At 54.4% G+C, this 25,676-nt stretch overlaps 2 protein-coding genes across 9 annotated transcripts in view; one reads left to right on the top strand and one right to left on the bottom strand.

Annotated features, from left to right (window-relative positions):
* Window positions 1-17,041, bottom strand: part of GALT (galactose-1-phosphate uridylyltransferase) — a 33,638-nt gene extending 16,597 nt beyond the window's left edge. For 2 of the 7 annotated variants that reach the window (XM_015614939.1, XM_015614936.1), the window contains exons 1-11: window positions 16,961-17,041; window positions 16,523-16,692; window positions 16,371-16,446; window positions 16,191-16,239; window positions 15,831-15,960; window positions 15,523-15,579; window positions 15,102-15,224; window positions 14,138-14,270; window positions 13,586-13,669; window positions 13,349-13,503; window positions 13,157-13,250 (exon numbers count right to left, since the gene is read on the bottom strand). In XM_015614939.1, coding sequence (XP_015470425.1) covers window positions 13,188-13,250; window positions 13,349-13,503; window positions 13,586-13,669; window positions 14,138-14,270; window positions 15,102-15,224; window positions 15,523-15,579; window positions 15,831-15,960; window positions 16,191-16,239; window positions 16,371-16,446; window positions 16,523-16,692; window positions 16,961-17,006 — 1,086 coding nt within the window. In that variant the 5' untranslated portion in view covers window positions 17,007-17,041 and the 3' untranslated portion in view covers window positions 13,157-13,187. Of the gene's footprint in view, window positions 1-1,031; window positions 1,121-6,691; window positions 7,266-10,897; window positions 11,216-12,458; window positions 12,644-13,156; window positions 13,251-13,348; window positions 13,504-13,585; window positions 13,670-14,137; window positions 14,271-15,101; window positions 15,225-15,522; window positions 15,580-15,830; window positions 15,961-16,190; window positions 16,240-16,370; window positions 16,447-16,522; window positions 16,693-16,960 lie in introns of those variants that run through there. The other 5 variants (XR_001518873.1, XM_015614937.2, XM_033520434.1 and 2 more) reach the window with 5 other exon arrangements.
* A 110-nt stretch (window positions 17,042-17,151) lies between these two features.
* SIGMAR1 (sigma non-opioid intracellular receptor 1) lies at window positions 17,152-20,614 on the top strand. 2 transcript variants are annotated; one of them, XM_015652115.2, is made up of 4 exons: window positions 17,152-17,317; window positions 18,086-18,286; window positions 18,795-18,887; window positions 19,165-20,614. In XM_015652115.2, the coding sequence occupies exons 1-4, from the start codon at window positions 17,167-17,169 to the stop codon at window positions 19,389-19,391; spliced, it is 672 nt and encodes a 223-aa protein (XP_015507601.1). In that variant the 5' UTR covers window positions 17,152-17,166; the 3' UTR covers window positions 19,392-20,614. The 2 variants fall into 2 exon arrangements, with proteins under 2 accessions (XP_015507601.1, XP_015507602.1); XM_015652116.3 differs by lacking the exon at window positions 17,152-17,317 and adding an exon at window positions 17,616-17,720.
* The last annotated feature ends 5,062 nt before the right edge of the window (window positions 20,615-25,676 follow it).

Raw genomic sequence — 25,676 nt, 5'->3', positions numbered from 1 at the left:
TAATTTTCCTTGTTATTATCTCTCTGCTTTTCCCCAGCAATTTGCTCCAACTTGTGTAAAACTCCTTGCCAAACAAGCCCCTGCCCAAATAGATCTTCATGTCTGCAGGACTCTATTTATAACCGAGATCCCATTTAGCAGATAAGCCAAGGGAATTCAAGCAGGATTTAAGCTAAGCAGTTATCTGTGACCAGCGGCCACAGTGTGCATAGCGTCAGATTTACTGGGGATGTGAAAGGTGGAGGGACGGGAGAGCAAACAGCCTCTGGAGCAGCCAGCCAGAACCCCGAGGGATGCAATCACTGCTGGCACCGACACTGCTCACAGAGACCTTGTGAGCAGCCAAAGAACAGTGAGCAAACCCCTTTCCCTGGGATCTGGAGAGCCTCCTGCACACTCCAGGATCCTGCAGGTATCAGCACCTCTTCTCCTCTCCTCTCCTCCCCCAGCTTCACACCACCTTCCCAGGTATGTATTGCTGGCAAGGGTTTCACTTGTCTTCCCAGATAGATATTACAGCCTAAGATGATGCACTTAACAGGGTTGTGAAATCTGCCATAAAGTTTACTGCCCTACATCAATATAATGTCCTGCAAAGTTAATACGGAGGTACCTATTTTATAACAAGGACAAATAAAAACATATCCCATTAGCCCACGGCATTAGGAGCTGCATTTCTGATGGCCAGATGCTGCAATGAAATGGGTGGAGAATTTTAATATGAGTATTATGGAGCTATGCACATGTACATACACACACATATATATATATATATACACCTATATAAAAATGAGAAACTATTGAATTTGCTCAGATATGCTGTAGTGTTTGGAGGGCTTCATTTCTACACTGCAAGAGAGATTGGCTGCAGATCCAAAGACATTTCTCTGCTATTACACCATGTCAATTTTTCATCATCTCAGAGGCCCTTGTCATAGAAAAAATGGATAAGTTTAAATCGATCCAAGATCAGAGTTAAACACCTGGACTTAAACGTAGCAGACAGTAAAAAGCAAAGAGGAACCACTTACTTCCCACGCAAAGCAGTGGCATTGGGGTCAGTCATTCAGGATGGAGAATCTGAGAACACCTCTGGCCTCTCTAGGGAAGTAGGTGGCTCCTAGAATTAAAAATTCCCTCGGTACCTATGGGTATTTCCATGCTGAAGAGCAGTAGATGGAGCACTGTGCCCCTTGGCTGCTCTGTACTGATACCCATGGGGTGCAGCTGGGAGACTGAGCATCCCTGGGATGAAAAGGGGCTGCAAACCCAGCAGTGCCAAGCTGGACCCAGCCCTGGAAGTCCCAGCCCTTCACCAACATCCAGACAGGCTCTAGCCCAGCACAACCTCAATCTGCTTGCCCTTAGCTCCCCTCTGCCCCTCCTCTGGACACCTTGGCCAAAGATTTTGGCAGGCACATTCCTGATTTCTCCACTTCCAGCCCCAGCATGTTCCTCTGGTTCAGCTTGGCTGCAGTTCTTGGGAGAACTAGTGAGTTTTTCCAGGATCTGTACCAGTGCCTGGCCCACAGGACAATAGCTGTCCCAACAGCCACCTGGATGGGACTGGGTGACAACACAGCACTGCTTCTCACACCCAGAGAATGGACAAGAACACCCCAGCTTCCCAGTCCACCCATGTTTCTCTCTGCCCAGGTACGCCCACAGCATCATCCCTGTCCCAGGTTGATAATTTCTCTCCCTCCAGACACCATCCCTTCAAAACCAGAGTTGTTACAGATATTATATTGGTTTGGTCCTATTGTAAAGTGCTGAAAGACGTGAAGTAAAAGGTATTAAATGCAGTCAAAGAGTGGAAAACTAGACTTGCAGGAGTGATAAGAGGTTTTGCTTGTTTTCTATCCATATGAAAGTCTGCACATGGCAGTCTGGAGAGCACAAAAAGGGGAACAAGACCAAACCCTCCCTGTGTCCAGCCTGGAAAATATGAAAAGAAAGTCTCATGATATGGTGATCCCCCACTGCAAACCTGAGAGATGGATAACATCAACCTGAAGCTGAATAAAACATTAAAATCCTCCGATAAGAAAAGGCTGTGAGGAACTACTTATACATCACCACCACCTGCTGGGTACCTCGGGAAGGATCCTCAGACCCTGCCACCCTGACAGGCATGGTCACCCCAAAAACCATTAGGGACCCCACAAAAGCAGCTGCCTACCTCTCTGGTAGGTATTTCAATGCAAGTAGAGCAGTCTCACACTGGCAGTCTGAGAGCACTAGGGGTTTAAAAGCATGTGTGAAGCCAATCTCTTTTGTTAATGCACGAATCCCAAGCAAAATAACAGGCAGCTGGTGGAGGATGGGATTAATAAAGAGTTAAAGAAAGGTAAAATAATTAGGGTCCTGCTCGTGGGGCATATGGAGAATGGGGCTTGTCAGAGCAGCTTGCTCTAATTTTTCATGGAGATTACAAATTTTAGTGGAGAGAGATAATAGCGTTGCTGTAACGTACTTAGGCTCTTGTAAGCCATTTGATCTGCCCCTGCCTGACACTCTGATTAATAAACCAGAACGACAGCAAATCGACATGCCACACGAGATGTGCAGGAAAGCAGCAAATGAGGACAGTCAAAGGGGATTAAAAAGGGGAACAACCTCCAAGAGAGTGTCTCCTGGAGCATCCCCAACTCCCACCCCATCTCACATGGGATGCAGGAGAGAAGAGATAACCCTCCTGGGAGTGGAGAGGGTGTGGGCAATGACCATGTGAGTCCCTGGTCAGGGGCAGCAGCTCTGCAGAGTATCTGGGTGCTGCCCGATGGGATGTCCAGCTCAGTCCTTGTCTGCTGGAGCTGAAAAGCTTTTTGCAGCCCTGGATGTAAGGCAGGATCCTGCCAGAGCAGGGGCACACTGTGTTTCTCCAGCCCCTTTGAATTCTACTGTCAGGACCCGGGGAATGTGCGGATGGGAGACTCTCCCAGGAGCAGAACTGTGGATCACACCCAGCAGATCTCCACCCCTATTGTGCCTTCACAAATCCAAATCCTCCTGCCTCAAAGGCCCTCAAGCATAACTAGAAGTGGTTGCTAATTAAAAGCTTACACTAAGGCCCCACCGGTGGGCTGACCTCTTCCTTGGGAAGTTACACAGAGCATGATAAAATCATCAAAGATGCTAAAAGGTTGGTAAGGAGGAATTGGGGAGTGCTGTGCTGGAGTTTTGGCCTGTCCATCTAACCTCCCCTTCACTGCTGCCTTGCAGCACTGGATTCTCCTCACCAGCAGCCCCAGAGAGCCAACACACCAGGGCTGCCCCCACCACCTTGGTCATTATCCCCAGGTTCTGGCACCAAATTTGCCACACCACTCCAAGCATCCTCCCCAGACCACTGGAGAAATCCCAAAACCAAGCCCTGTCCCTCTGCAGCTCACATGGCCCCTCTGCTCCTGCCCTTTCTTTTGAGAAGGGCCAGGCACGGTGGGCAGAAATGCTTTTTCATCCAGAAAATGCCAGTTCATCAAAACACTTCCTAAGAAAAGGTCACTTCAAACAAATTTTTCTTTCCAAAAACCTTCTGGGAAAAAAAAAAAAAAAAAGACATGCAACATTTTAGCTATCCAGTTTCAACAGCTTTAAATGAAAAAGAAGTCTTTTCTCCCTCACCCCACCCAGGTGCCAAATGATTTCATTTGGAAATGCAAGATCGTTATCTTCTTTAAAAAAAAAAATCAAATAGAAAAGGGTGAAATCAAAAGAAAACCTCTGGAAAAAGTTAAAATTAAACACTTCACTGAGTCCAATGAAGCAAGTGGGAGTTGGGCTGAATTCTGCCAGGTTCCCTGGTGTGGCTTTCATCCCAGTTTGGGGCGGGACAGGATTCCCAAGCCTTAGCAAGAATCCCAGTACAGTGGAGCTGGCTCCCATGACCCATGCTAGCACAGGCTTTGCAGGACACGGTGACACAGCCAAACATCTTACAACCCATGAGCTTGCCAGGAGCAGGGACCCCACACCTCGTGACATGTCAGAGCAGCAGAGCTTCAGGGGCAAAAAGCGTCAGTGGGGCTGAGGGTGCCCAAGGGGCCGTCTGTCTGTGGCATGCAGCACAGCCCCAACACTGCAATGGGAAGCAGGGGCTGGTGCTTCCCTTACAGCCTCCCCACACGTGCCTGCAGTCCCCCGACAGCATCCCCAGCCCTCAGCTGTTACAGTTTAGGCTGCATGGGGAGTGGGAATGCCAGCAATCAGGCATTCAGAAGGGAATCCAGGCCCGGTTCAATATTGAAAGAAGAAGGGCTTTGAAAGGAGTATGCTCATTTCCCTGTTTCGTCCTTTGCCAAGAAAACCAGGGGGATGGAGGAAGGGGCGAAGGGGTGGGGGGAACAGTGGAAAAAATGTCTTGGCTTGGCCCTCTCTGCCTTTTATCTCATGGGCAGCCTGCCGAGACAGGGTCTTCCCCCTGCTGAGCCCTCTGGCAGATCAAATGAAAGGAGAGAAGAGTTATAACCCCCCTGACTGCGGCTCCCTCCCTTCAAGGAAAAGGAGAGGAGGAAAAAGCAAATGGCCCTGTGATGCCAACAGTTCACACCCCAGCTGGATGGGAAACATCATGAAAAGTCAGCTCCTCAGCATCCATGGGGGGGCCAGGAGATGTTCTACCCCACCAGCAAAGGGAAGTCCACAAAGATCCAGATGGGGCTGGAGAGTGGGCCGTGTCTCCATGGAGGGGACAGCACTGCTCCATGGCCTTGACCTAAGGGGGAAGGCCACCAGTGGTCCTGGCAAGCATCTCCCACGAGGTTCCCACTGTGCCTGTTCCTCCATAGCGCCCAATCTTTCAGAGCCAGCTTCAAGCAAATAGCTTAATTAAATGCCTTTATTCCAAGGACTCCCTCTGTGTGTTTGTGTATTTGTGGATTAGCAGTTAATACAGTAAGAGGCTTTATTGTAACTAAATTGATTTCTTCATCTTTTTTTTTTTTTCCCCTTCTGTTTGGATGCTTTTGTGCCCTCTTCCCACTCCCCAGAGTGCTCTCCCTCATCACAAGGCTTCCCATGCTGATCCTCACCTTCACTTCCAGATGGCACTGATAAGGGTGTGGTGGTGAAGAGATCACAGCAAGAACCTATCCAGCAGGATCTGAGAGACTAATGACAAGGAAGGCATTCTTTTTTTAGGGTGGACATGTAAGTAAGGGAGCATTGGCTGTGTTATTGCATAGGGCAGAAGAGACCCCTGCTGTTAATGGGGTGTTCACCTTGACAGCATGGTGGGCACAGGCAGGGTAGGGAAAAAAATCTGCAGCCATCCCCAATCCAAGGCCACTATATTTCCCAAGGTAAGGAGGCCACAGATCACCAAAGGGAAACCTCAACTTCAGCCCCACCTGCAGACCCCTGAGGATTGCTTGGCAGGCTCTACAATCCCACCATCTTCCTCTTTCCAGTGCAATTCAACTTCCCTACAATACAATTAAATCATTAACTCCCTGTAGCATGTTGGCCCCATGTATGACTGCAACATACCCGTGTGGAATTTGAATCAATGAATTCCAGACTTTGATAGTCCACCACCCAGTATGTCCAGACTACTCCAAAAGCTCAGTGTTCACAGCTTCTTGCTGTGGTTAATTAGAAAATCAGTAAATGCAGTCATTACCCAGTCTGGGATGTGGACACCTTTCTGGGCTTCCCAGGATGGGTGCACACCTGGGCTCCACTCTCCTTCCTTTTTTTCCTCTGCCTCTTCCTCTTCCTTCCTTCTTTACAGCCTGTCTGCTCCTTCCTGCTTTCCCTCCTTCTCACTTTCCTCCTTCCCTCCTGTTCTCCCCTTTCCCTCTCTCCTTGCCCCATGTTCCCTGTCCTTGCACCAGCCAGCAGAGCTGCCCTCTTCCCTTCCCCTCCCTGGCACCAGGAGCCAAGGCCATAATTAAACTTGGCTGGGAGGAATGTGAATCAAAAGTCTGTTAAAAAAGAAAAGAAACGAGGGTACCTGTGGGATTACGTGAGCCAGAAAAATGCAAAGCCGGCTTCCAGCCGCCCATAAAATAGATGCCGTCTCCTTTCCCATTGGCAGGGTTTGGCTGAACACAAAAGGCTAAGAAGAGGATTTTTATGGGAGTTATTTATAGCCTGTATGAATAGTGGTGTGCCTGTCAGAGTGTTTCTGCCTCTCAGCATGAGCCCAGGGTGCCAGCCTCACTGGGTGATACCACAGTGTCTTTGGGATGGCACCTGCGAACAGGAGACCCAGGCAAACCTTCCTGCAGGGTCAGAGGTGACAGCAAAAGAGGATGAGTCAGGACAAGAAGGGATGGGAAGGAGCAGCTGAGGGCAGATGCTGCTTGCCCCCAGCAGCTTCACCTTGGCCAATGTCACATGCACCTACCTGGTGATAAACAATGGGCTGTTCTGGCCCACAAGGCAGTACTCCAGGTGGATATCCCTGGGATATCCATTGTTCCCCCATCTCTAACCTCTTCACTCCTAGCCTGGCTGCTTTTCCTCTTGCCTGGTTTGATGGAGATATCTGAGAAGCCTTCCCCCCCATTTGCACCAGGAGCCGGCTCAAAGATTCATCTCTTTGTGAACGAGATCAGTTTAAAATCATCCCCAAACTCCATGAAAAGCTCAAAAGTTGGCAGTTCAAGAAGTACATTCATTAAATAAAGAGGGGAAGAAAAAGAACAGGCAGAGAGGAGGGGGAAGAAAAAAAAGATTACCTTGCTGAATTAATCAGGCTTCACTGTAATGTTCAGCCTCAGATTTTATTTCCTGTAATAAGCCCATTAATACGGGTGTCTATAGCAGGGGGCTTTTAGCAGCAGGCACCATTAGTGTAACGAGGAAGGGCTAATAGAGTTTTATTGGAATTTTTACTCCGACATCACAGCCTTTTAAAACAGCTGTCTCAATAGGCATTATTATTCTGATTAACATTTAGACAGCACAAATCATAGTGATGCCCTTGGTGTCCCACAGGTTTTATCATAATCATTCCAAGTTCCTGATGTGTCGGCTAGTCCTTTCCAGGGCGGAGGGAATTTTAGACCCCAGCAGAGGCTGGGGGTCATTCCTTTTTTCCTGTGCCAATGGATCTGATACTTCTGAGGTGACCTGACGGGCTGTGATGGAGCAGGGTCCTGCTGTTACTGAAGCACATTGGAAGCAGCTGGAACTAGACAGATGCTTTTTGAGCATCTCTGATCCCAAGAGGAATTTGAAAGCAGGATGGGAAGGGTTAAAAAGCATGCTGGCATCTTGGGGACCCATCCTGGCTTCACTGTCACTCTGTTTCTTGCCTGTGTGAAAATTAAAAATTTGCTTTTAAAAATAAAGCTAGATTTATTTTTATTGTATGAATTAAATATTAAGCCTGCCGTTTGGGTGTGCTAAGCCAGGGGTTTGTTGCACAGCATTGTTTTGGGGCAGCAGCCAGACCCAGGGCTGGGAAACCTTTTTTCCCATATCTTCAAGACCTGTCCTCAAGATGGGACAGCACCATCCAAGACAGAGGAGCTGCAAGGGTGTCACACTGAGGGTGTCCCAGGGATCTTATAAAAGCCCAGAGACATCTGCAGGGCTGTCACAGGGCCTCCCACTGCCTGGTCAGCCAGTGAGGCCTGGCCTCTGTGCGACTGATCCTGTTTGAGCCATGGGGAAACTGAGGCACAAAAAGGGGGCACTGCCTTGCCCACAGGGACAGCACAGGCAGCCCTGAAGTCCTGGCCCCCTGCCCAAGTGCAAAGCCATGAGGGAGTGGAGGAGCTGCCCTGATATAGAGACAAATGCGGGCAAAATAAGTGAGGGATTAAACACTAAAAGCAAACAGGCTTGCAAATGCACTTTTGGCTTTTATTTGTCGAGTTTTGCTTCACGAGGGCAATTTATGAGGATATTTTTGTTGTGGCTGAGCCTGTCACTGTGCGTGGAGAGCAGCAGCTGGTTCATCCCTGCTCCAGCCATATCCTGTGGGGCTTAAACCACCTTAGGTACACTGAAGCAGGTGGTTTGGCTTGGAGCTGGGCAAGGGAGCCCCAGGGGCACCAAGCAGGCTGGAGATCTACTAATTACTCATTTATTAGCATCTAATTAGTATCTCTCTGCTTCCTCCTCTCTCCCAAGGGCTCTGCTTCTGGCAGGAGTCACCTCATGCCCAGGCACATCCCAGGGGATGATTTTCCACCTCTGATCCATCCTGGCACTGCAATGTCTCGCTGCCCCTGCGGCTTTGTAGCAGACTTCTCAGCATCACACATGATAACTAGCAAATATGTACAGATTTATTCTCTGGAACATCAGGATGAAGGGGGATCCTGCCCCACAGGGCAGGCAGATGTCTGTGAGCTTTCACAGCTGGCTCCAGCACCAGGGATGTGCCAGGGTGCCCAATCTCAGCCATGCCAGATCCTGGATGCTGCAAGGGCTTCCAGCCTTCTCCCAGCATCTGCACAGCTGGTGGATTTTGCAGTCAAAGATTACCTTCCCTCTGGCTGCCCTTATCCCAGACCAGTCCCCTGCTCTCCCACCCACACCTGCTCCCCTCCACCCCCAGAGAGTTTTGTTTGGGTTGAATCCAGCTGGAATCTGGATGCTCCTGTTGTTTCCCTTGCTCTAAACAGAGGCTGCTGACTCTGGGATGAGGTCCCAGGATGGGAAAGGCTCAAACCACATGCAATGACAGGTCTTCACTGCCAAGAGCTGAGGCCCGAAGGTATCTCCCCAACACCAGGCATACAGGAAATTTGGGGTGCCAGTGCATACTGACCACATGGATGTTGGAATGTGATGGTATTTAATTACCTGTATTATTAGATGATTAACCAACTAAATTCCACCCTTGGGGCTGCCAGCCTGAAGTACATGCAGAGCTTGCTAGGCAGCATCCAGACATCCAATTGTGTCCACCTGGGACCAGCAGTCATCCTACTACTCATGGTCCCCAAGGAACCTGAAAAGGCCTTGCAGGAAGGACTCAGTGACCATCAGCAAAGGAAAACACACTAGCTGTCTGAAACATGGTCAAGACACCTCCAAAATTGTTTCCTGCTAGTCTGAAGTCCTGCCAAGGAAGCTGCCAAACCCAGGGAAGATGCACAACGTGGGTTCTCTTTGTCCCAGCTGCTCTTGCATGGCCAGCTAAGATATGATCTAAAAGGGGTCTGGGTTTTGATTTACATTCTCCTGGCACACAAATTCTTCCCGCTGCATGGAGCCCACCTGCTTCAGGGCACCAGAGGGTTTAGCATCTCACAGGAAGCAGCCGACAAGGAGAAACTCAACAATAAGGGCAAATCCAATAGTAAAACTGGAATGAAATGACAGCCATTAACCTGGTATCAGGAAGGGCAGTAAAACTGCAGCAAGAACCAGCAGGCCACAACTCGTAACTTTTCTTTCAGATTAAAACACACTGGTCACAGATTAACTTCCTTTGCTCAATATTTTATTGTCTCACCTGCACTGGAAGGCAGAGGAGAAGGGCTGGGCAGGATGGAGGACTCAGGAGCTGCAGCTTCTCTGCAGCCCTCCCATGTCCTGGCAGATGCCAAGGACATGGACACTCAACTAAAGGTGATGAACATGCCTCCAGCAGTTGCCCTCAGCCACGAAGTGCTTGTGCCAAATGGTCTCTGTCCACCAGACTGGCATCCCAGGGCTCACCCATGGCCACAGAAGTCAGTGTGAGAGCTGGGGGTGCTCTGGGTCTCCCAAACATGCAGGGCAGGCACAATCATGGACATAGTCACTGCTACAACCCAGGCAAGGACATTGGCTCATTTCAGTAAAGAAAAAGCTCCAGGAGATTTGGGGAAGTCACATCCCTTGGCAGATTGACCCATTTCTTTCAGTGGCATCAGAAAATGGGACAGAAATGAAAATAAATTCCTGGCCACACCCTCTCAAGTATCTCTGGATCCCCCACTGGGTGTATCCCTTTCTCCTTGAAGAGGACAGCTTGTGCCAGCCCTGTGCAGCAGCGTTCTGTCCCTTTCCTAATTCCTCACAGACCCATTAATTAATTAATGAATGCACCACAGAAGGTACAAACACCTCTATGGGACCTCAGTGGATTTTAATTCATTAATTCTATGCTTGAGTTCCTCTCACTCTCCCCACCACCTGCCCTGTTCCTTCTCCCAGAGCAGCTCAGGGCAGCAATTGCAGAGGACATTTCTGCCCTCATGCTGGGAGATGGAGACTCAGGACAAGGATGACCCAGTCACAGAAATACTTCTCCAAGGATTTCCAACAGCTCCCCTGGAGAAATGAAATAGCATCAAGGAACATCCTTATGGGGAATCCCAATGGGCCTCAGCTCCCCTTTGATGCTCCCAGGTCAAGAACAACAGCAGGGTACCTCACAGGCCCTCCACTCCCTCATCCCTCACCAGCCAGACTTTTTTATTCACCTTGCAGTAAATCACCTTTTAATTACAACTGGACTGCAACTACCAAAATATAAAAGACTTCAGGTTTTACAGCACAACAACAGTTCCTATGGATTGCAATGCCTTTCCATTCCCAGCAGCTCCATTTGCACCACCCTGTGACATGGGAAAGGCTCTTGCTCCCTTCCAGCCTTTCACACCCCCCATGCACAAGCTAAAAGTATGAGGGCAATAGCAGGCTAGAACTGTTGTGAGGAAGTGGGGAGCTCAGCATAACCAGGGTCAAGCTCTCACACTGTGTGAACCACATCCTCTTCCTCCTCTAACTGCTGCTTTCACCCCATTTCAGATTTCAGGGGGCCATTTTAATTAAAAAAACAAAACAATAAACTAATTCTCAGGCCATCTCTGAGTTTTTTAAGCAGATAAACTTGAGCAGGTGGTACCTGCAGCAGAGGGCACCCTGGCACGGGCACCAGCCCTCCTCAGCACGCACTGCTTCCCCAGCCTCCATCCTAAATCACAGCACAACAAACAGGCTGTTCATTAGGCGCTGTTTAATTAAGCAATATGGATCCTGCCTCGATATTTACAATCCCACTTGCCCTGATTTATTGGAGAGAGTCCCGTTTTTAAAGACGGCGACTGTAAAGTTTAATACCGCTTGACTTAACTGCGAGTTTCATTTACGGCGTTGGGCCGAGGCGCGGCAGCCCGGGCTGGGAGCCGCCGGGCCATTAAATCAGAGCTAACTGCGCGTGCAGGGAGATGACTAGCTTCGTTACAACCGCTTCAGCCGCTAATTACCCCGAGCTGGATTGCCACACTTAAAGTCAATTTGTTGCCGCTTTCCCAGGACCCTGGAGAATAAGCAGGGAAGTTGGAGCGGAGGCACTTGTTTGCAATGGAAAGGGCTTGCGATTGGGATGGTGGCAGAGACCAAAGGGACTCTGCTTGTCCCAGGAGGGGAGAAATCAGTTTTACAAGAGGTCAGATTCCCAGCTGGGCAGCCCCGATGCCCTGGTGAGAGATGCTGTGTACAATGACAGCTCCAGGCTCAAGGGTCAGCCACCATCTCCTCCCCACAGCCCCGGAGCACCTGGGGAGCGCTGAAGGCAGGTGAGGGCACCTTGTGCCTCTGGGATGAGGCAATCAGGCAGAAAGATAGGACCAGCACGTAGGAGGGCATCCAGCATCACAGGCCAGGAGGTCCTTCCATCTGTCCCAGTCCATGGATACAGATGGGGGAATGACACACGGATGGGGCACAGGGAACACGGCTGTTGTCTTGGAGGTTGGAGGTAGGAGAAATACATTGCAAGGCATTTCTAGCCCCCAGCAGCACACTCACAGACCTGACATGGAGGATGTCTCATTACAGAATTGTCAGAATCGCTCATTAGTGACAAATAACAACTATCTGTGAAGAAGTGAGGGTGCACAGTGCTTTGCATCCCCCCACATCAGCTGTGGTGGCAGCACTGTCCATCAGCTACCCCTGCAGAGCCCAGGGCTTTCCTGGAAGGAAAGGGAGGACAGCACAGACAGATGTGAACAGAACATCCCTCAGCTCGGCCCAGGGTCCAGGCTGGCACCATCCCACCCCATGGGTGGGCACAGTGAAGGTGGGAGCAGCACCACGAAGAGAGCTGCCAGCCCCCAGGTGAGTGATGAACCAGCCCCTGGCTGCATCCCAGCAGCCCCTGTACCTGCAGCAGGCAACATGAGGGCTGCTGCCCAGCAATCCCAGCCAGAGAAGATGAACAGCACAGGGCTGAGCAGCCAGCAGCCTCTGTGCAGCAAGTCTAACAGAGCTCTGCCCTCTCCCAGGAGCTGGCTAAGCCCTGGGGTAAGGAATGGAAGCTTGGGAGCCTCCATTCCTCCTCTGTTTCTCACTCCTCCACAAGCCTGCAGCACTCAGAGACAGACTCAGAGCTCCCCCCAGGGAGAAAGAGGAGGCAGCGCAGAGGCAGGGACAGCAGCAACAGGTATTGGGCTGCCAGTACATCCCCTGAGCCCTGTGTTACCCCCCCACCAGCAGCTGGAGTCTTCACCAGAGACCCCATACCTCCCACCTAGGGCTGAGCACCATGAGAGCACAGGTAGAGGCACTTTGCTTCCAGGTTTTATTGTCCAGGGGGGTTGTGCCCCTCCATGGGGCAGAAGAACTCCCAGTCCCACCAGTGAGACTGGACTGATAAGGAGGGTAAGCCCTTTAGTGGTGGTAGGAGCATGCCATGGGGACAGAAGACAGTGCCTGGGATGATGAAAGAGAAAAGGAACACCACCTACACAAGGATGTCACAGGGTTAGGCCCTGAATCCCCAAACAGGCAAAACCAGTCCCAAAACCAGCCAAGCCATGACAAGGTTCAGGACAATCTGGGAGCTCAGAGGGGTCACAGCTGACATGAATTCCCAGGCCTTGGTTCCCACCACTCCCAGCTGACTCGTGGCCCTACTGAGCACACCAAATGATACAATCTTAAACCTCCACTGTTAGCACAGCACTGTCAACCCCACCACTAAACCTGGTCCCTAAATGCCATATTTACACATTTTTTTGAATACTTCCAGGGACAGTGATTCCACCACTTCCATGGGCAGCCTGTTCCAATGTCTGACCAACCCTTCGGTGAAGAAGTATTTTCCAACATTCAATCTAAACTTCCACTAGCACAACTTCAGGCTGTACCCTCTTGTCCTATCATTACTTATTTGGGAGAAAAGACCAAGCCCCACTTGGCTATGGCCTCCTTTCAGGTAGTGGTAGAAAGCAATAAGAAGCCCCCCCACACTCACATCCGAGGCCTGGATGCTGTGCTGCTCCCCATCACACCTCCTCGGTCCTCTTCTTGTAGTGTACCTCAGGGAGGCTCCTCAGGCGCTCGGCTGCCTGCAGGGCACAGCACAAGGGACAGCCAGAGGCTGGTCCTAGGGACAGGCCTGGCACACAGCCTCCTGGCTCCCCCAATGCCCCTGAGCTGCACTCACCTGCTCTGGGGTGAGGTCCCTCTGTGCCTGGGCCAGCATCTCGTATCCCACCATGAACTTGCGGACGGTGGCGGAGCGCAGCAGCGGGGGATAGTAGTGGGCATGGAGCTGCCAGTGCCTGCACTCCTCCTCCAGGTAGGGGCCTGTGGGGGCTCCTGCAGGGGGTAGAGGCACTGCATGAGCCGCAGCAGGGGGATGGGGATGTGGATGAGAGGACTGTGGAGCCACACCACTCACCGTGCCAGCCCATGGAGTAGGGGAAGGAGACTTCAAAGAGGTTGTCGTACTTGATGAGCAGCCTCTGCATGATGGAGGCCAGGCCTGCAGGAAAGTGACAGGGATTCACACCCTGAGCTGGCCAGCAGCTTGCCAGACCTGGGCTCCTGTGCTGTCCCTGGCAGGGAGACATTGAGCCCATGCAGTGGGGTCACTCACAGCAGGTCTCCCTGGGTGGACACCAGTGACAAGCAGGAGGGATGCACTTGGTAATTCCCACCCCTCCCCACACACACAGGGAGCCTGAGCAGTGCAGCAGGAGAAGCCCCCCACCAAAGCAGGGAGCACCATGCGCTTCATCATCCCAAAAGGACACGAGTCCCACCAGCAGTGCTGGCTGTGCCCAAACAACTAGTTTTTATCCTAAAAAAACAGAGTTGTCATTCTCCTCAGCTAAGCTTGGCAGCCCCCACTCCAAGGACAGAAGCCCTCCAGCACCAGCAAGCTGCCTCCTAACAAAGGCCAAGCCCAAAGGACATGGGATGGGGTACGATAAAGCTCAGAGCTACTCACTGTCCTTCTCACTGTCACTGAGGTCCTGGAGACGACAGACGTGGCGGCGGGGCAGCAGCAGGGTCTGGTAGGGCCAGGTAGCCCAGTATGGCACCACAACCAGCCAGTCTGCATTCTCCACCACCAGCCGCTCCTGCAGGGCACAGAATCACAGAACCAGCTAGGTCGGAAAAGACTTCTGAGATCATACAGTCCAACCTATGACCTACCACCTTATCAACTAAACCACAGCCCTGAGTGCCACACTCAGTCTTTTTGACTCCACCACCTCCCTGGGCAGTCCATTCCAGTGCCCAATCACTCTTCCAGTGAAGATTTTTTTTCCTAATGTCTAACCTAAACTACCCCTGGAACAGCTTAAGACTGTGTTGTCTTGTCCTGCCACTGGCTGCCTGTCAGAAGAGACTGACACCCTGCTGACTAAAATGTCCTTTCAGGGAGCTGTAGAGAGTGATAAGGTCTCCCCTAGGCCTCCTTTTTTCCAGGTTAAACACCCCCAGCTCTTCTTCATAGAGCTTGTGTTCCAGCCTTGCTGCTTCTGTCCAGAGGAATCTGAGTATCTCAATATCCTTCCTAAACTGACCCAGAACTGGACACAGTATTTAAGGTGGAGCCTTCCCAGTGCCAAGCACAGGAGAAGAATGACTTCCCTGGTCCTGCTGGCCACACCATTCCTGATACAGGCCAAGATACCACTGGCCTTCTTGGCCACCTGGGCACACTGCTGGCTCATGTTCAGTTAGCTGTCACTAACTGAACATCCCTTTCTGCCTGGCCGCTGTCCAGTGACTGTCTCCAGCCTGTAGCACTGCAGGGGGGGTGTTACATGCAGCGCCTGATGGGGACATACACAGTCCCAGCGCCCCAGGGCACTCCTAGTGCCGAGCTCCTGGGGGTTGGAGAGCCCACCCCGGCACACAAACAGCTCCCAGGGAGAGGATACAGACAACATCCATGCCGTCACCTTTCGGCGAGCCTCCTGCTCAGCGTACTCCAGCAGCATGGGCACGCCGTGCTGGCTCAGGTGCTGGCGCTGGGTCCGGTCCTCCAGGCGCGCCTCGTTCGGGAGGAAGCTGCTGGCCCACACCTGGGAGGGACATTGGGGCACAGGACTGAGGTGCCTGTACCCCTCACTTGCAGGGGTATTCCTAGTCATGCTTCCCATCTGAAGGTCCCTGCTGCCACCAGGTGGAGGGTCTGGCATGTGGCAGCCACAAGGGACAGTCCCCAGAGGAGGAAGGTGACAGGCACAGGGGTACCCTCATTGTAAAAAAAGCTTTGGGACCAGGGCAGGGCGATTGCCGTTCACACCTGCCTTCGGGGTTTGATGTAGGGTTACCAAAGGGACTTGTAGTTTAGCCAGGTCACAGGTGGGACATCCTCACCTGGCAGTGGGGGTGCGGGTTGGAGCAGCCCATCATCGCTCCCTTGTTCTCAAAGATCTAGGAGAAGAGGAAGAGGTGCAGCGAGCAGGTCCCAGCCACAGGGCCCCCACTGCAGGCTGTTGTGGTGTCCCCAGCACAGCAGGGAAGCAACCCACATGGAAAGGTTCAGCAGGGCATCAAGGCTCAAAGGGCACGAAGCAGGAGACCCACACACAACTAGGAAGCTCCCAGCCCCAAGTACTGCTGCAGTACCCAGTGCCACCCTCCCACCTTCACCCACAAAAAAGCAGCTCCCACCAGCCCCACACCTGCACCCAGGGGTAGGAAGCACCCAGTTCAGTTGCCAACTCTGTCCATGCATCGACGACAGCCCGGATCTCTGGCAGGGACATGAGAGGCAGCGTCAGGTCTGACCAGGGGTGGAAACACATCACCTTGCTGTAGAGGAAACATGCGTAGCTGTGATTGCAGGTGTCTCCAGAGACCCTCTCAGCTTTGCTGGGTGCAGTGGGACAAGGGACAGGGCCAAAACCTTCAGAATGACCCCAAAAGTGAGCAGGTGTGTAAAGAACAGGCACTGCATGAGGGGAGCAGGCCCAATCCAGCACTATTCCACAGGTTCTTGACAAATTGTGTCCCAAACCCGCTGGAGCCATGTAGGTACTTACCACACACCCCGGGCTGGGGCAGCTCGAAACAAGGGGTGATCACTGTCATCTGGGGAAGGACAAAGAGTGGGCAGGACGAAGGTGCTGAGGCAGAACCTAAGCCTCCCCAGGGCACCCTGCAGCAGCCCCAGGACCCAAGTCAGGGGGTACCCAGCAGCCTGCTCCACTGCCCAAAGTTACCAGGTTCTGGAGCATCAGGCTGGAGTGCAGGGAAGTCATTTGGAAAGACGAAAGTACCCTCGTACTTTGGGTTCACCTGCCGGGTCGAGAGATGATATGAAGGCAGGAGGGGGTGGCAGGGGCAGCCCGAATCCCTGTGTCCCTGGTGGTACCTCGCCGTTGGCCCGGGTGGCCCCGGGACAGAGGGGGTTCTTGGGGTCCCAGCGGGGCACATCCTCAGGGGGTGGCTTCTCGAGCTGACCCTGCCAAGGGCGCTTCACCCGGTGGGCCGATACCAGCACCCAGTCGTCCCGCAGCGGGTTGTACCGAACGTGCTGGTGCTCTGCGGGCCGGGAGAGCAGCGGGGCGTCAGGCGCAGGCCGCGCCGCCAAGGGGGGCACGCAGCCCACCCGCCGCGCCCCCTCAAGGGGCAAGCGAGACGGTCTGCACGCCCTCCCTCAGCTTCACCCCTTCCTCCCTGTCCCTGTCCCAGTCCGGCAGCCCCGCTGCTCTGGGCGGGGAAGGTCCCCGCAGCTGGCGCTTCCCGGGGTCGTGCTGAGCTCCGCCGGGGGTCTGAAGGGAAGGACGGAGGAAGGCAGCCCCATCCGTACCGCTGGCGCGGAAGCGGCCGCCCCCCTCCGCCAGCGATGGCTCCATGCCGCCCCACTCCCGGAAACCCGGCGGGATCGGCCCCTTCCAGCCTCCCGCCCCGCCCCGGCGCGCCGGCGCAGCCGCCCGGGCCCTGCGTGGCGTGGCCGCGGCGGGGGCGGTCCCGGCCCGGGTCCCGCTCCCGGTGCCGGGGGCGGCGGAGCGCGGGATGGGCGCGGTGTGGGGGCGGCGGGCGCTGCGGGTCGGGCTGGCGCTGGGCGCTCTGGCGCTGGTGCTGCAGGGGCTGCGCGGGTGGCTGGCGGCCAAGCGCTACGAGTTCACCTCCGCCGAGATCGCACAGCTCGCCCGGCACCACGCGGGTACGCGCCGCCCGTGGGGACGCGGAGGGGCGGCGGGGAGCGGGGCCGAGGAGGGATGGGGGTGGGGATGGGGATGGGCAAGGGGCTGGGGATGAAGAGAGGAGCATGGGACGGGACGGGGACCGGCGGCCTGGGCTGGAGGGGGGAGCCGTAGCGGGGACGAAGGAGCGAGGAGGGTCCGGGACAAGGAGGCCGGGATCGTGGAGGGATCATGGGGGCCGAAGTCAGGGAGGGGCAGGGAGCTGGGCCTGGGCAGCAGGAATGGGACAGGGAGGGGATCGGCACCGGGAAACAGCAACAGGAAACGCGGGGGAAGCGGTGTGGAAGATGGGACTCCGGAGCAAAGGAGGGATGGGGACCAGGGCAGCGGCATCATCCAGCCTGGTTGGAGCTGAAGCCCCAGGTGGGTCAGGCCTGGGGCTTGAGAAGAGGGCTGTCCCCTTAGGGCACAGGGAGTTTGGTCGGGGGTGCATGTCACCAGCACAGGGGCACTGTCACCTTGCTTAGGTCTCCCATATTGCCCAGCACCTGGGATGGGCAGTAGGACTGGAGCACTTGGTCCTGCTTATCCTCCATCACCATCCAGGGAGGTGGTGGAGCTGGGTCAACAGGAGCTGGAGGGCTGGAGAGAGGAGATATCTTCCCTGGGCAGACCTCTCTAATGATGTGCTGAGACCCTGTGGCTGTGCAGGGGATTCGGTGGTGTGGGGGTGTGGTTGGCTGAGCTTTTTCTGTGCCAGGGACTTAAAGTGCCCCTGGGTGCTGCAGGGCTGGACCATGAGCTGGCTTTCTCCAAGATCATTGTGGAGCTACGAAAGAAGCACCCAGGCCACATCCTGCCAGACGAGGACCTGCAGTGGGTGTTTGTGAATGCAGGCGGGTGGATGGGCTCCATGTGCCTGCTCCATGCCTCACTCACTGAGTACGTGCTGCTCTTTGGAACAGCTGTCGACACTGGGGGACACTCGGGTAAGCAGGGGGACTGGGCTGCTGGGCAGGGAAGTTCTCTCAGCTATTTCTACTCCACTCTTTCACTCCATGTTGTACCCAGCACAGGGAGCCCACTGCTTCACTACTGGTATGGGGTGAATGATGCTGGCCAAACATTCCCTGCAAGGGGGACCACCCCCCATGGTGTTCTGCTGCATTTGCAGGTCCCTGTGTGTGACATGCTGTGTGGCCAGGACTTTCCGCATCCAGCTGGCAGGCAGTGGCAGACTTCTCATCTCCCAATGCTTCAGGAGGGAGCAAATGCCAAAGAAGTTGGAAATTACAGGGTTTAAGGACACCCAGCAGCCCTGGCTGGTGGTATATGGCTCTTTGCACAGACAGTGGGGGTACCAGAGCTGTTGGCACTTCTTGGTGTATTGAGACACTGGGACTGCCATCCTGACCACGCTGCTCATGATTCAGACCTGGACTCCTGTGCTGTCCCTGGCAGGCAGACACTGAGCCCGTGTTGTCTGTCCTCCCACAGGTCGCTACTGGGCAGATATATCTGACACTGTCATCTCGGGGACATTCCGACAATGGAAGGAGGGGACCACCAGAAGTGAGATCTACTATCCAGGTAAATGCAGCAGTATGGTGACCTGTGGGCTGCATCCATGTCTTTGGGGCACAGCCACTTGCTGTTGTAGAGGCCCTTCCTTTGAGCTGATGGAAGCCAAGAGCTCAAGATAGAGCAGTTTGGGTTCCCAGTGGCACATCACAGCATCTCAGTGGGTGGCAGTAAGAGAAGAGGGAGCAAGGCTGGGATGGGCTTGGAAGGCCTTGATCCCGTGTCTCCCATTTGGGCGTGATGTGGGGCAGCCGCTGGGAGCCGTGCTGGTTGTGTGTTTTGGCAGGGGACACCATCGTGCACCAGGCAGGAGAGGCCACGTCAGTGCAGTGGAGTGCAGGCACCTGGATGGTGGAGTATGGCCGGGGCTTCATCCCCTCCACACTCGCCTTCGCCCTGGCTGACACCCTCTTCAGCACTCAGGACTTCGTCACCCTCTTCTACACCCTGCGTGTCTACGCAAAGGGCCTGCTCCTGGAAGCAAATGCCTTCTTCAGCACCTTTGGGTGCTGAGCCCGTCTCACCAGGGCACCCTGCTGAACCCAGTTGGCTCCTTTCCTCCTAGCAGTTTTCTCTTCCTCCCCAAGTCCAGGTTCTAGCAGAGGCAGCAGGAGATCCCCTGTGCCTTCCCCAAACTGTTCTGTCCTTTCCCCACAGGCCAACAGGGTGCCAGGACTGAGGGACCTCGGCAGTCACAGCAACACAGAACATCAGTTCTCTTTACTACCTGCCTGTCCCTCCTTTCTATCAGAGTCACGTCCTGCTTTTCCATCCCTCAGGGCTGGAGTGGCCTTGCAGTGTACAAACATCCCTGTGTGCCCTCAGCATGCAGCGGGAGAGAAGGTGGAGCTGGCTGTCCCCGGGCCCAAAAGATTTACTCAGCTCCTGAGACATCAGGGAATTATGCTGCCCTTGGGGCAGGGTGCACAGGGTAGACCAGACCAGAGCACCCATTGCAGAGGTCGGCCGCTAAGTCCCCCATGTCTCTGGCAGCCTGCCGGGACTGCGGGCAGCGCAAAGTGCTGTGTCCAGCTGGCAGCATCTCCCGTGGCTCCATCCCTGCTGATGTGGGTTGGCAGCACACATTGTCACCCTGGCACGGGGCAGGATCAGCGCTGAGATGCCCTGGCAGTGAGGGGATGCCCAGCTTCTGTGCTGGAGGGCCCCCTGCTCCCCTGTGTGTCATCTGCCCTCGGGGATGGCTGGGGCTGGAAGAGGGCCACTTCCCCAAAGTCCTCTCCCGGCAGTGCCCCCCAAGGGGGAAACCCACCGTCTGTCGCCTTAATGGAGACCCCGTTCCGCGTGGCCTCTTGGCTATGCACGTACCTAGTGTCCTCGAGTGCCCAAATGTCTGTACTAGCTCAGGATGGGATCTCATCCCTCAAAATGCTTCCCCCAGCTGTGAGACCCCTTGGGGACAGCCACTCTGCTTGGCTCCCGGCATGGGATCCCGGCTGCCAGGAGAGTGCTGTAATCCTCCAACCAAACCCAGCTGTGCACCCTGCTTACACCCCTGTGGTCAGACCCGTGTGAGCTCACTGCTTGGTGGAGGGCTTTCACCTCCATTCTGCTGCCAAACACACGAGTGTGTCCCTGGCCACCCTGGCCTGTAGCATGTTGATCCTCCTGCTCCCCAGACTGTCCCTGTTCTGCTGACCAGCAGCCCTGCACATGGGCTAGTTCTCAATTTGCTACCTGAAAAGAGATACCAGTAATAAAGTTGTTCATCCCACATACTTGGGTCTCTGGAAGAGTCTCTGGAGTGTGCTGAGCCCTGCCGTGGTGAAGGCCAGCTCCAGCCTCAGCAGCAGTCCTGCTGACATCTGGGTGTCCCCAGGGAAGCTGGTATCATCCCACTCAAAGTCCTGGCAGTACCGAGCTGGACAGGATCGGCTCTGTCTGAGCTGCCGGGGATTGGCAGAAGATGGTGCTGTTACTCCTCTCGCCACTGCAGTCACTGATGACCAAAGCCTGGGCTGGTGCCAGGTCCCTGCTTCCATGGGCAATCTTGGAGCTCAGGGGGCTCCATCCTTTTGAGGGACAGTGGCAGTGCTGAGTCTGTGGCCCCCCAAGGATGGTTGGACCCATGCATAGCAGGTGGTTTTGAGAGGTTTGCACACACATGCAGGTGCACACACATGCTGTCAGACACATCACGTGTGTGTGTGTGTGTTCACAGGTCATGTGTGCGTTTAGATAGAATAGTTTCCAAGTGGGTGTGGGTGTGACAGGTGGGGCTCACACACATTTGTAAATGGGTAGAACCATCAGGTATCTGTCCATACAGAGCAACTGCAGGTGTGTGAATGCTGGGGCACGTGTGCGCAGGACATGTGCATGGGTACAATCAGAAGAGTTTTGTTCCTCTGTGTTTGTGTGTGTGCCCATGCAGGTGACACAAGCGTGTCACACCTGTGCGTGTGCACAGCCTGCAGTGCACGTGGCAGCAGGTGTGCACCGCTGCGTGCTCACGGGCAGGCGGGCTGTGTGTGTGTGTGTGTGTGCACATACGTGTGTTCCTGTGGGCTACCAGGCCTCCCTGACCCCACACCAGGCCTGTTCTCTGGGGTTTGGCAGAGCCCTGTTGGGGAACATGAGCAATCCCACCTGAGCTGCCCTGCGCGGCAAGGCGCTAACTCAGCAGCTCGTATCAATACCGCTCCACTTACAGCGAAGGCCGCGTAATGAAAATCCGATGGGCACGCTGGTGGGAGTAAATAAGTATGCCATTAAAATAAGAAAATCAAAGCTCTGGACAGGTCTTTTCTCTTGCCCATTGATTTCTTTTATTACGGAAATATTGCTGCTAAATAACATTAGTGTGAACAATCTCAGCAGTGTTTTCTGTAGCACCCATGTCAATAACTCCATCCTGGGCGGGGGATCCCCCCCAGCCTGGCTGCAGGGCCAGAAAAAAGTGCCCTGTCCATGCAAAAGGCTGCTCTGGGGGTTCCTAGCTCAGCTGGCATGAAGAAAGAAACCACGACATGCAGAGAAACCATGCAGCATGAGGTGGATCAGGCAAATGCCAGCAGAGTGGAGCTGGGCTTAGACCCCGGAGCCCTGGCAACTCTGCTGCACCAGGAGGGGTTGTCCCCATCCCAGCAGGAGCACTGAGTGCCAGGCATTCATTAAAGGGTCACAAAAAGCATCTCTTTGGTGGCTGCAACCTCCTAATCAGGTGAGTGTCTCCAATGACCAGCAGAGAAGAGATGAGTTCTGGACACAGCAAGTTCTGCAGGCTGTTGGTGCCTTTGCCTCTTCTTCCCATGCCTCGTCATCCATGTCCAAATCCATGCTGGCCTGACCCATCATTTGGTTCTCATGGAGAAACTGAGGCACAGGTTGGAAGCTCACCTGCCACCCAGCTACAGCACAGCCCCTGTGCCAGGGCCAGGGCTTGCCCCTTTCCCCCTTGGCTGCCCAGGCACACAGCATCCTTCAAAATGCCCACAGACAGCAGGTACTCCTTGGAGAGACAGAAGGTGTGACCAGGACACACAGAAAATATGCACCTTCTGGTGTCCAGAGGCCAGATGGGACCCCAGGGTACCTCAAAGAGTACCAAACCCTTCTGGAGTGGCTGGAGATGGGCAAGGAGAGTCAGCTACAGGCACCTGCACCCCCGATCTGGCTCTTCCCCAGTCTCAGCTGAAGCAACCGTGAGTGGCATCTCCCCAGAGCTGTCACCGGGACAAATGCAGATCGCTGCCCTCCTAACACCTTCCCCCTGCAACTTGCTTTATCTTGCTGTCCCTCCACATGCAGTGGGTATTGATCAACCCACAGGATCTATCTCTCAATTCCTCCTGCGGTATCTCTCTGCTACAAGTATCTCTCACTCTGCTCCGCTGTCTGCTGTGCCCGTCTATACCTCCACTATCTATCTGTGCCTCCACAGCCACAGCTGTCAATAGCCGTTTGGGGAATTTCTCTCCAGCTGGGAGTGTCACCAGAGCCCATCGGTGCAAAATGCTGAGCAGAGGGGCAAAGGGGACATGGTCCTACTTGCCTGCCCCAAAGAGATCCTGAGCGCAGACATACTTCATGACACATCTGCAGAACTCCAGAGCTGCTGCTATCACTGTGGACATTCTAGAGAGGAACTGAGTAGGACAGGTCCCTTGGTGGCCATGCCCAAGGCAATGGGACGTGCTGTACCCCCTGGAGACCTTGGTGTTGCCATTAGCTGGCCTGGGTGCTAAACTGACCCTAGCACCCCAACCCCTCTGCCTTGCAGAAGGGGAGCTTCCCTGAACACTTGGGTCCCTGTTGGGCCATAGAGAAGTCACCACATCTGTCACACCCCACCCAGCACAATTTTCCTTGTGCAGGGGATAAGGCACAGCCCAAAGCAGAGGGTGTAGCACACTGGGATGCAAGGCAGCAGCAATGTGAGGGGAAAGCTGGAGCCATGTGGCATTGTCCTGTGCAATGAGTCCTGAGGGTCATCTGGCCCTGTGGATCTCTCTGAAATAGAGCCAGGTCTCATCTTCTCAGTGGCAATTCAGCCACACTGACTAGCACTCAGAAGGGCTGGCAAGCACGGGGAGGTCCCTGCCTCTGCTACAGCAGGATGGGATGGGCCAGTGCAAGCTACAGCTGTCCAGCCCTGAAATAGGATGGCCGACAGCTAATTTATCTCCTTTGCAAAGATAAACAGCGCCTGGGGGCCCTGCGGGGTCGGGAGCTGCCCTGTGCTCCCAGGGAACGGTCTGATTTTTCCAGGAGAGCCTCCCTGGTGAGCATGGTGCAGTATGTCAAATGCTGCTGAGGTGCCAGGAGCTTAAGGAGTCCCAAGAGTCATCAGAGCCATGGCAGGACACAGGGTAGTTTCTCACAAGATGTTCATAGGGAAACTGGAGAGCACAGAAGCAGCAGCTTTTCCCCACAGAGAGAAGAGGTGAAGGGGACAGAGCTGGGCCATGGAGCCTGAGAGCAGTCAGCTCCTGCCACCAGCATGGCCAGCAGCTGGTTTTCCTCAGGGTGCTTGGAGGAAAAGGGAGGACTTGGCTCATGCTGGCTGCCCCTGGCCCCTGCAGCACACAGGTGGCCATGGAGGGGACAGAGCCACCAGCCCTTGCCACACAGTCTCCTGTCATCCCATGCCACCAAAACTCAATGCAGCAGTAGGAAATCTCAACAACAAACTGCTCTGGCTGTGGGATGGGACCAAAGCCACTGTCCCTTGTGTTGCAGTGTTGTGGGGTAATGCTGCTCCCCAGGAATCCACACAAACCCTGCAGCTGCCCTGGCCAAAAAATGCCCTTTGCCTCCTGGAAAAGTTTCATCCATAGAGAAAGGAGTCAGGGAAATCTGGCAGCCAGGCAGGTGGAGGGGAGAGTAAGGAAACAATCTGGGGATGCTGCCAGCAGGCAGCACGCAAGGCAGAGAGGTGCTGTGCTCTAACCTCATCTTACATCCTTGTCTGACATCTGGAGACACACTTGATGATACCCTGGTGCCACAGTTTACCCCACTGCAGGGACACAGTGCAAGCCAGGGCCACTGAGACACTCCAGTGACAGAGATACATGGCCTTGTTCTACCTGTGCCAGGAAGCTTCTTTGGGCATCCAGGCCACATTACAGTACCTTCAGCCAGGGGCCAGGTACCCACAGCACCTGCCACAAAGATCCCTTCAAAGGCTCAGAGTCATGGGTAATGCTGCTGTGATACTCCAGCCCCCGAGGATGGAGCCCAGGGTTCAGCACTTGGAGCTTGTCCCAAACACTCCTTTGCACCTGCATATGGAGCACACACGCCCACTTCCCCCAAAAAAGCACGTGTGCACACACCTTCCCCTCCTACCCCTCCCAAGAGAGATTGCACACACCAACAGGTGAACACATGAAACACACACGCCCAAGCTCCACACGGACATAAATAGGGAATTTATTAGAGCAAACACACACCGCGAGTGCACACACTGGAGGTGCTCAGCCCCTGTGACAGTGCACATGGCTTTGCACACGCATGTGCATGGTTACTGCTCCAGGTGATGGACACACGTCCTCCACATGCACCCCAGGGCACACACACACCTTAGGCACCGGGCACACTCCCGCTGGTGTGTGGGGGCTCCCATACAGACACGAGTAATGCCCTCACTTCTCCCATTGCGCACAGGGGTGCTCAGACACTCCGGGTAGCTCATCCATCCCACTGTGCACACACAGGCAACGAACACACACAAGCACGCACCTTCTCCCAGCACACACAGGTATCTACACACACACAGACCCTCGGAAAGGTGTCCGATGGGTCCAGCACCCTCTTACATACGTGCGCACAGACCCCTCACACACCCCTCTCTCCTTCACACTGCCTTCCCCTCACACTTCTATGTGTGCACAGCCTGCACAGACCCCCAGGAGCTCCCCTCGTCCAGCACCCGCACACAGACACAGACCGGGGGTCACCCCCGGCTCAGCCCCTCCCGCGGCCCCGCGCAGGGCGGCCCCTGGCCGGCTCTTGGCGGGCCGGTCCGGGCGATCCCCCCGGGGCTGCCGTAAGCCCAGCCCTCCCCGGGTGACTCCCTAGACGTGCGCTAGCAAATGGGAGCGGGGAGGGGTGTTGCTGTCTGACTGCCACTTGTTGCAAAAAAAAAAAAAAAAAAAAAAAAAAAAAAAAAAAAAAAAAAAAAAAAGAAGAAAGAGAGAAAGAAAGAAAAGAGGGAAAAAATCCCACCCACCCTCATCTGCTGCGGAATAAAAGAAATATCGGCGGGCGCGGCGCCATGTGAGCGGCGGGCCGGGGCCGGGACCGGGCGGAGCAGCCGGCCGTGCCCCCCGGGAC

This window comes from Parus major, chromosome Z (assembly GCF_001522545.3).
Source record: "Parus major isolate Abel chromosome Z, Parus_major1.1, whole genome shotgun sequence".
Lineage (NCBI taxonomy): Eukaryota > Metazoa > Chordata > Aves > Passeriformes > Paridae > Parus > Parus major.
Note: the sequence above shows the minus strand (reverse complement) of the source record. Positions and strands in the feature narration are given on the sequence as shown.

Coding starts and splice junctions, on each gene's coding strand:
- SIGMAR1 (XM_015652115.2), top strand. CDS start 17,167: ATGGGCGCGGTGTGGGGGCGGCGGGCGCTGCGGGTCGGGCTGGCGCTG. Junction 17,318..18,085: donor GCTCGCCCGGCACCACGCGG/GTACGCGCCGCC, acceptor TGGGTGCTGCAG/GGCTGGACCATGAGCTGGCT. Junction 18,287..18,794: donor CGACACTGGGGGACACTCGG/GTAAGCAGGGGG, acceptor GTCCTCCCACAG/GTCGCTACTGGGCAGATATA.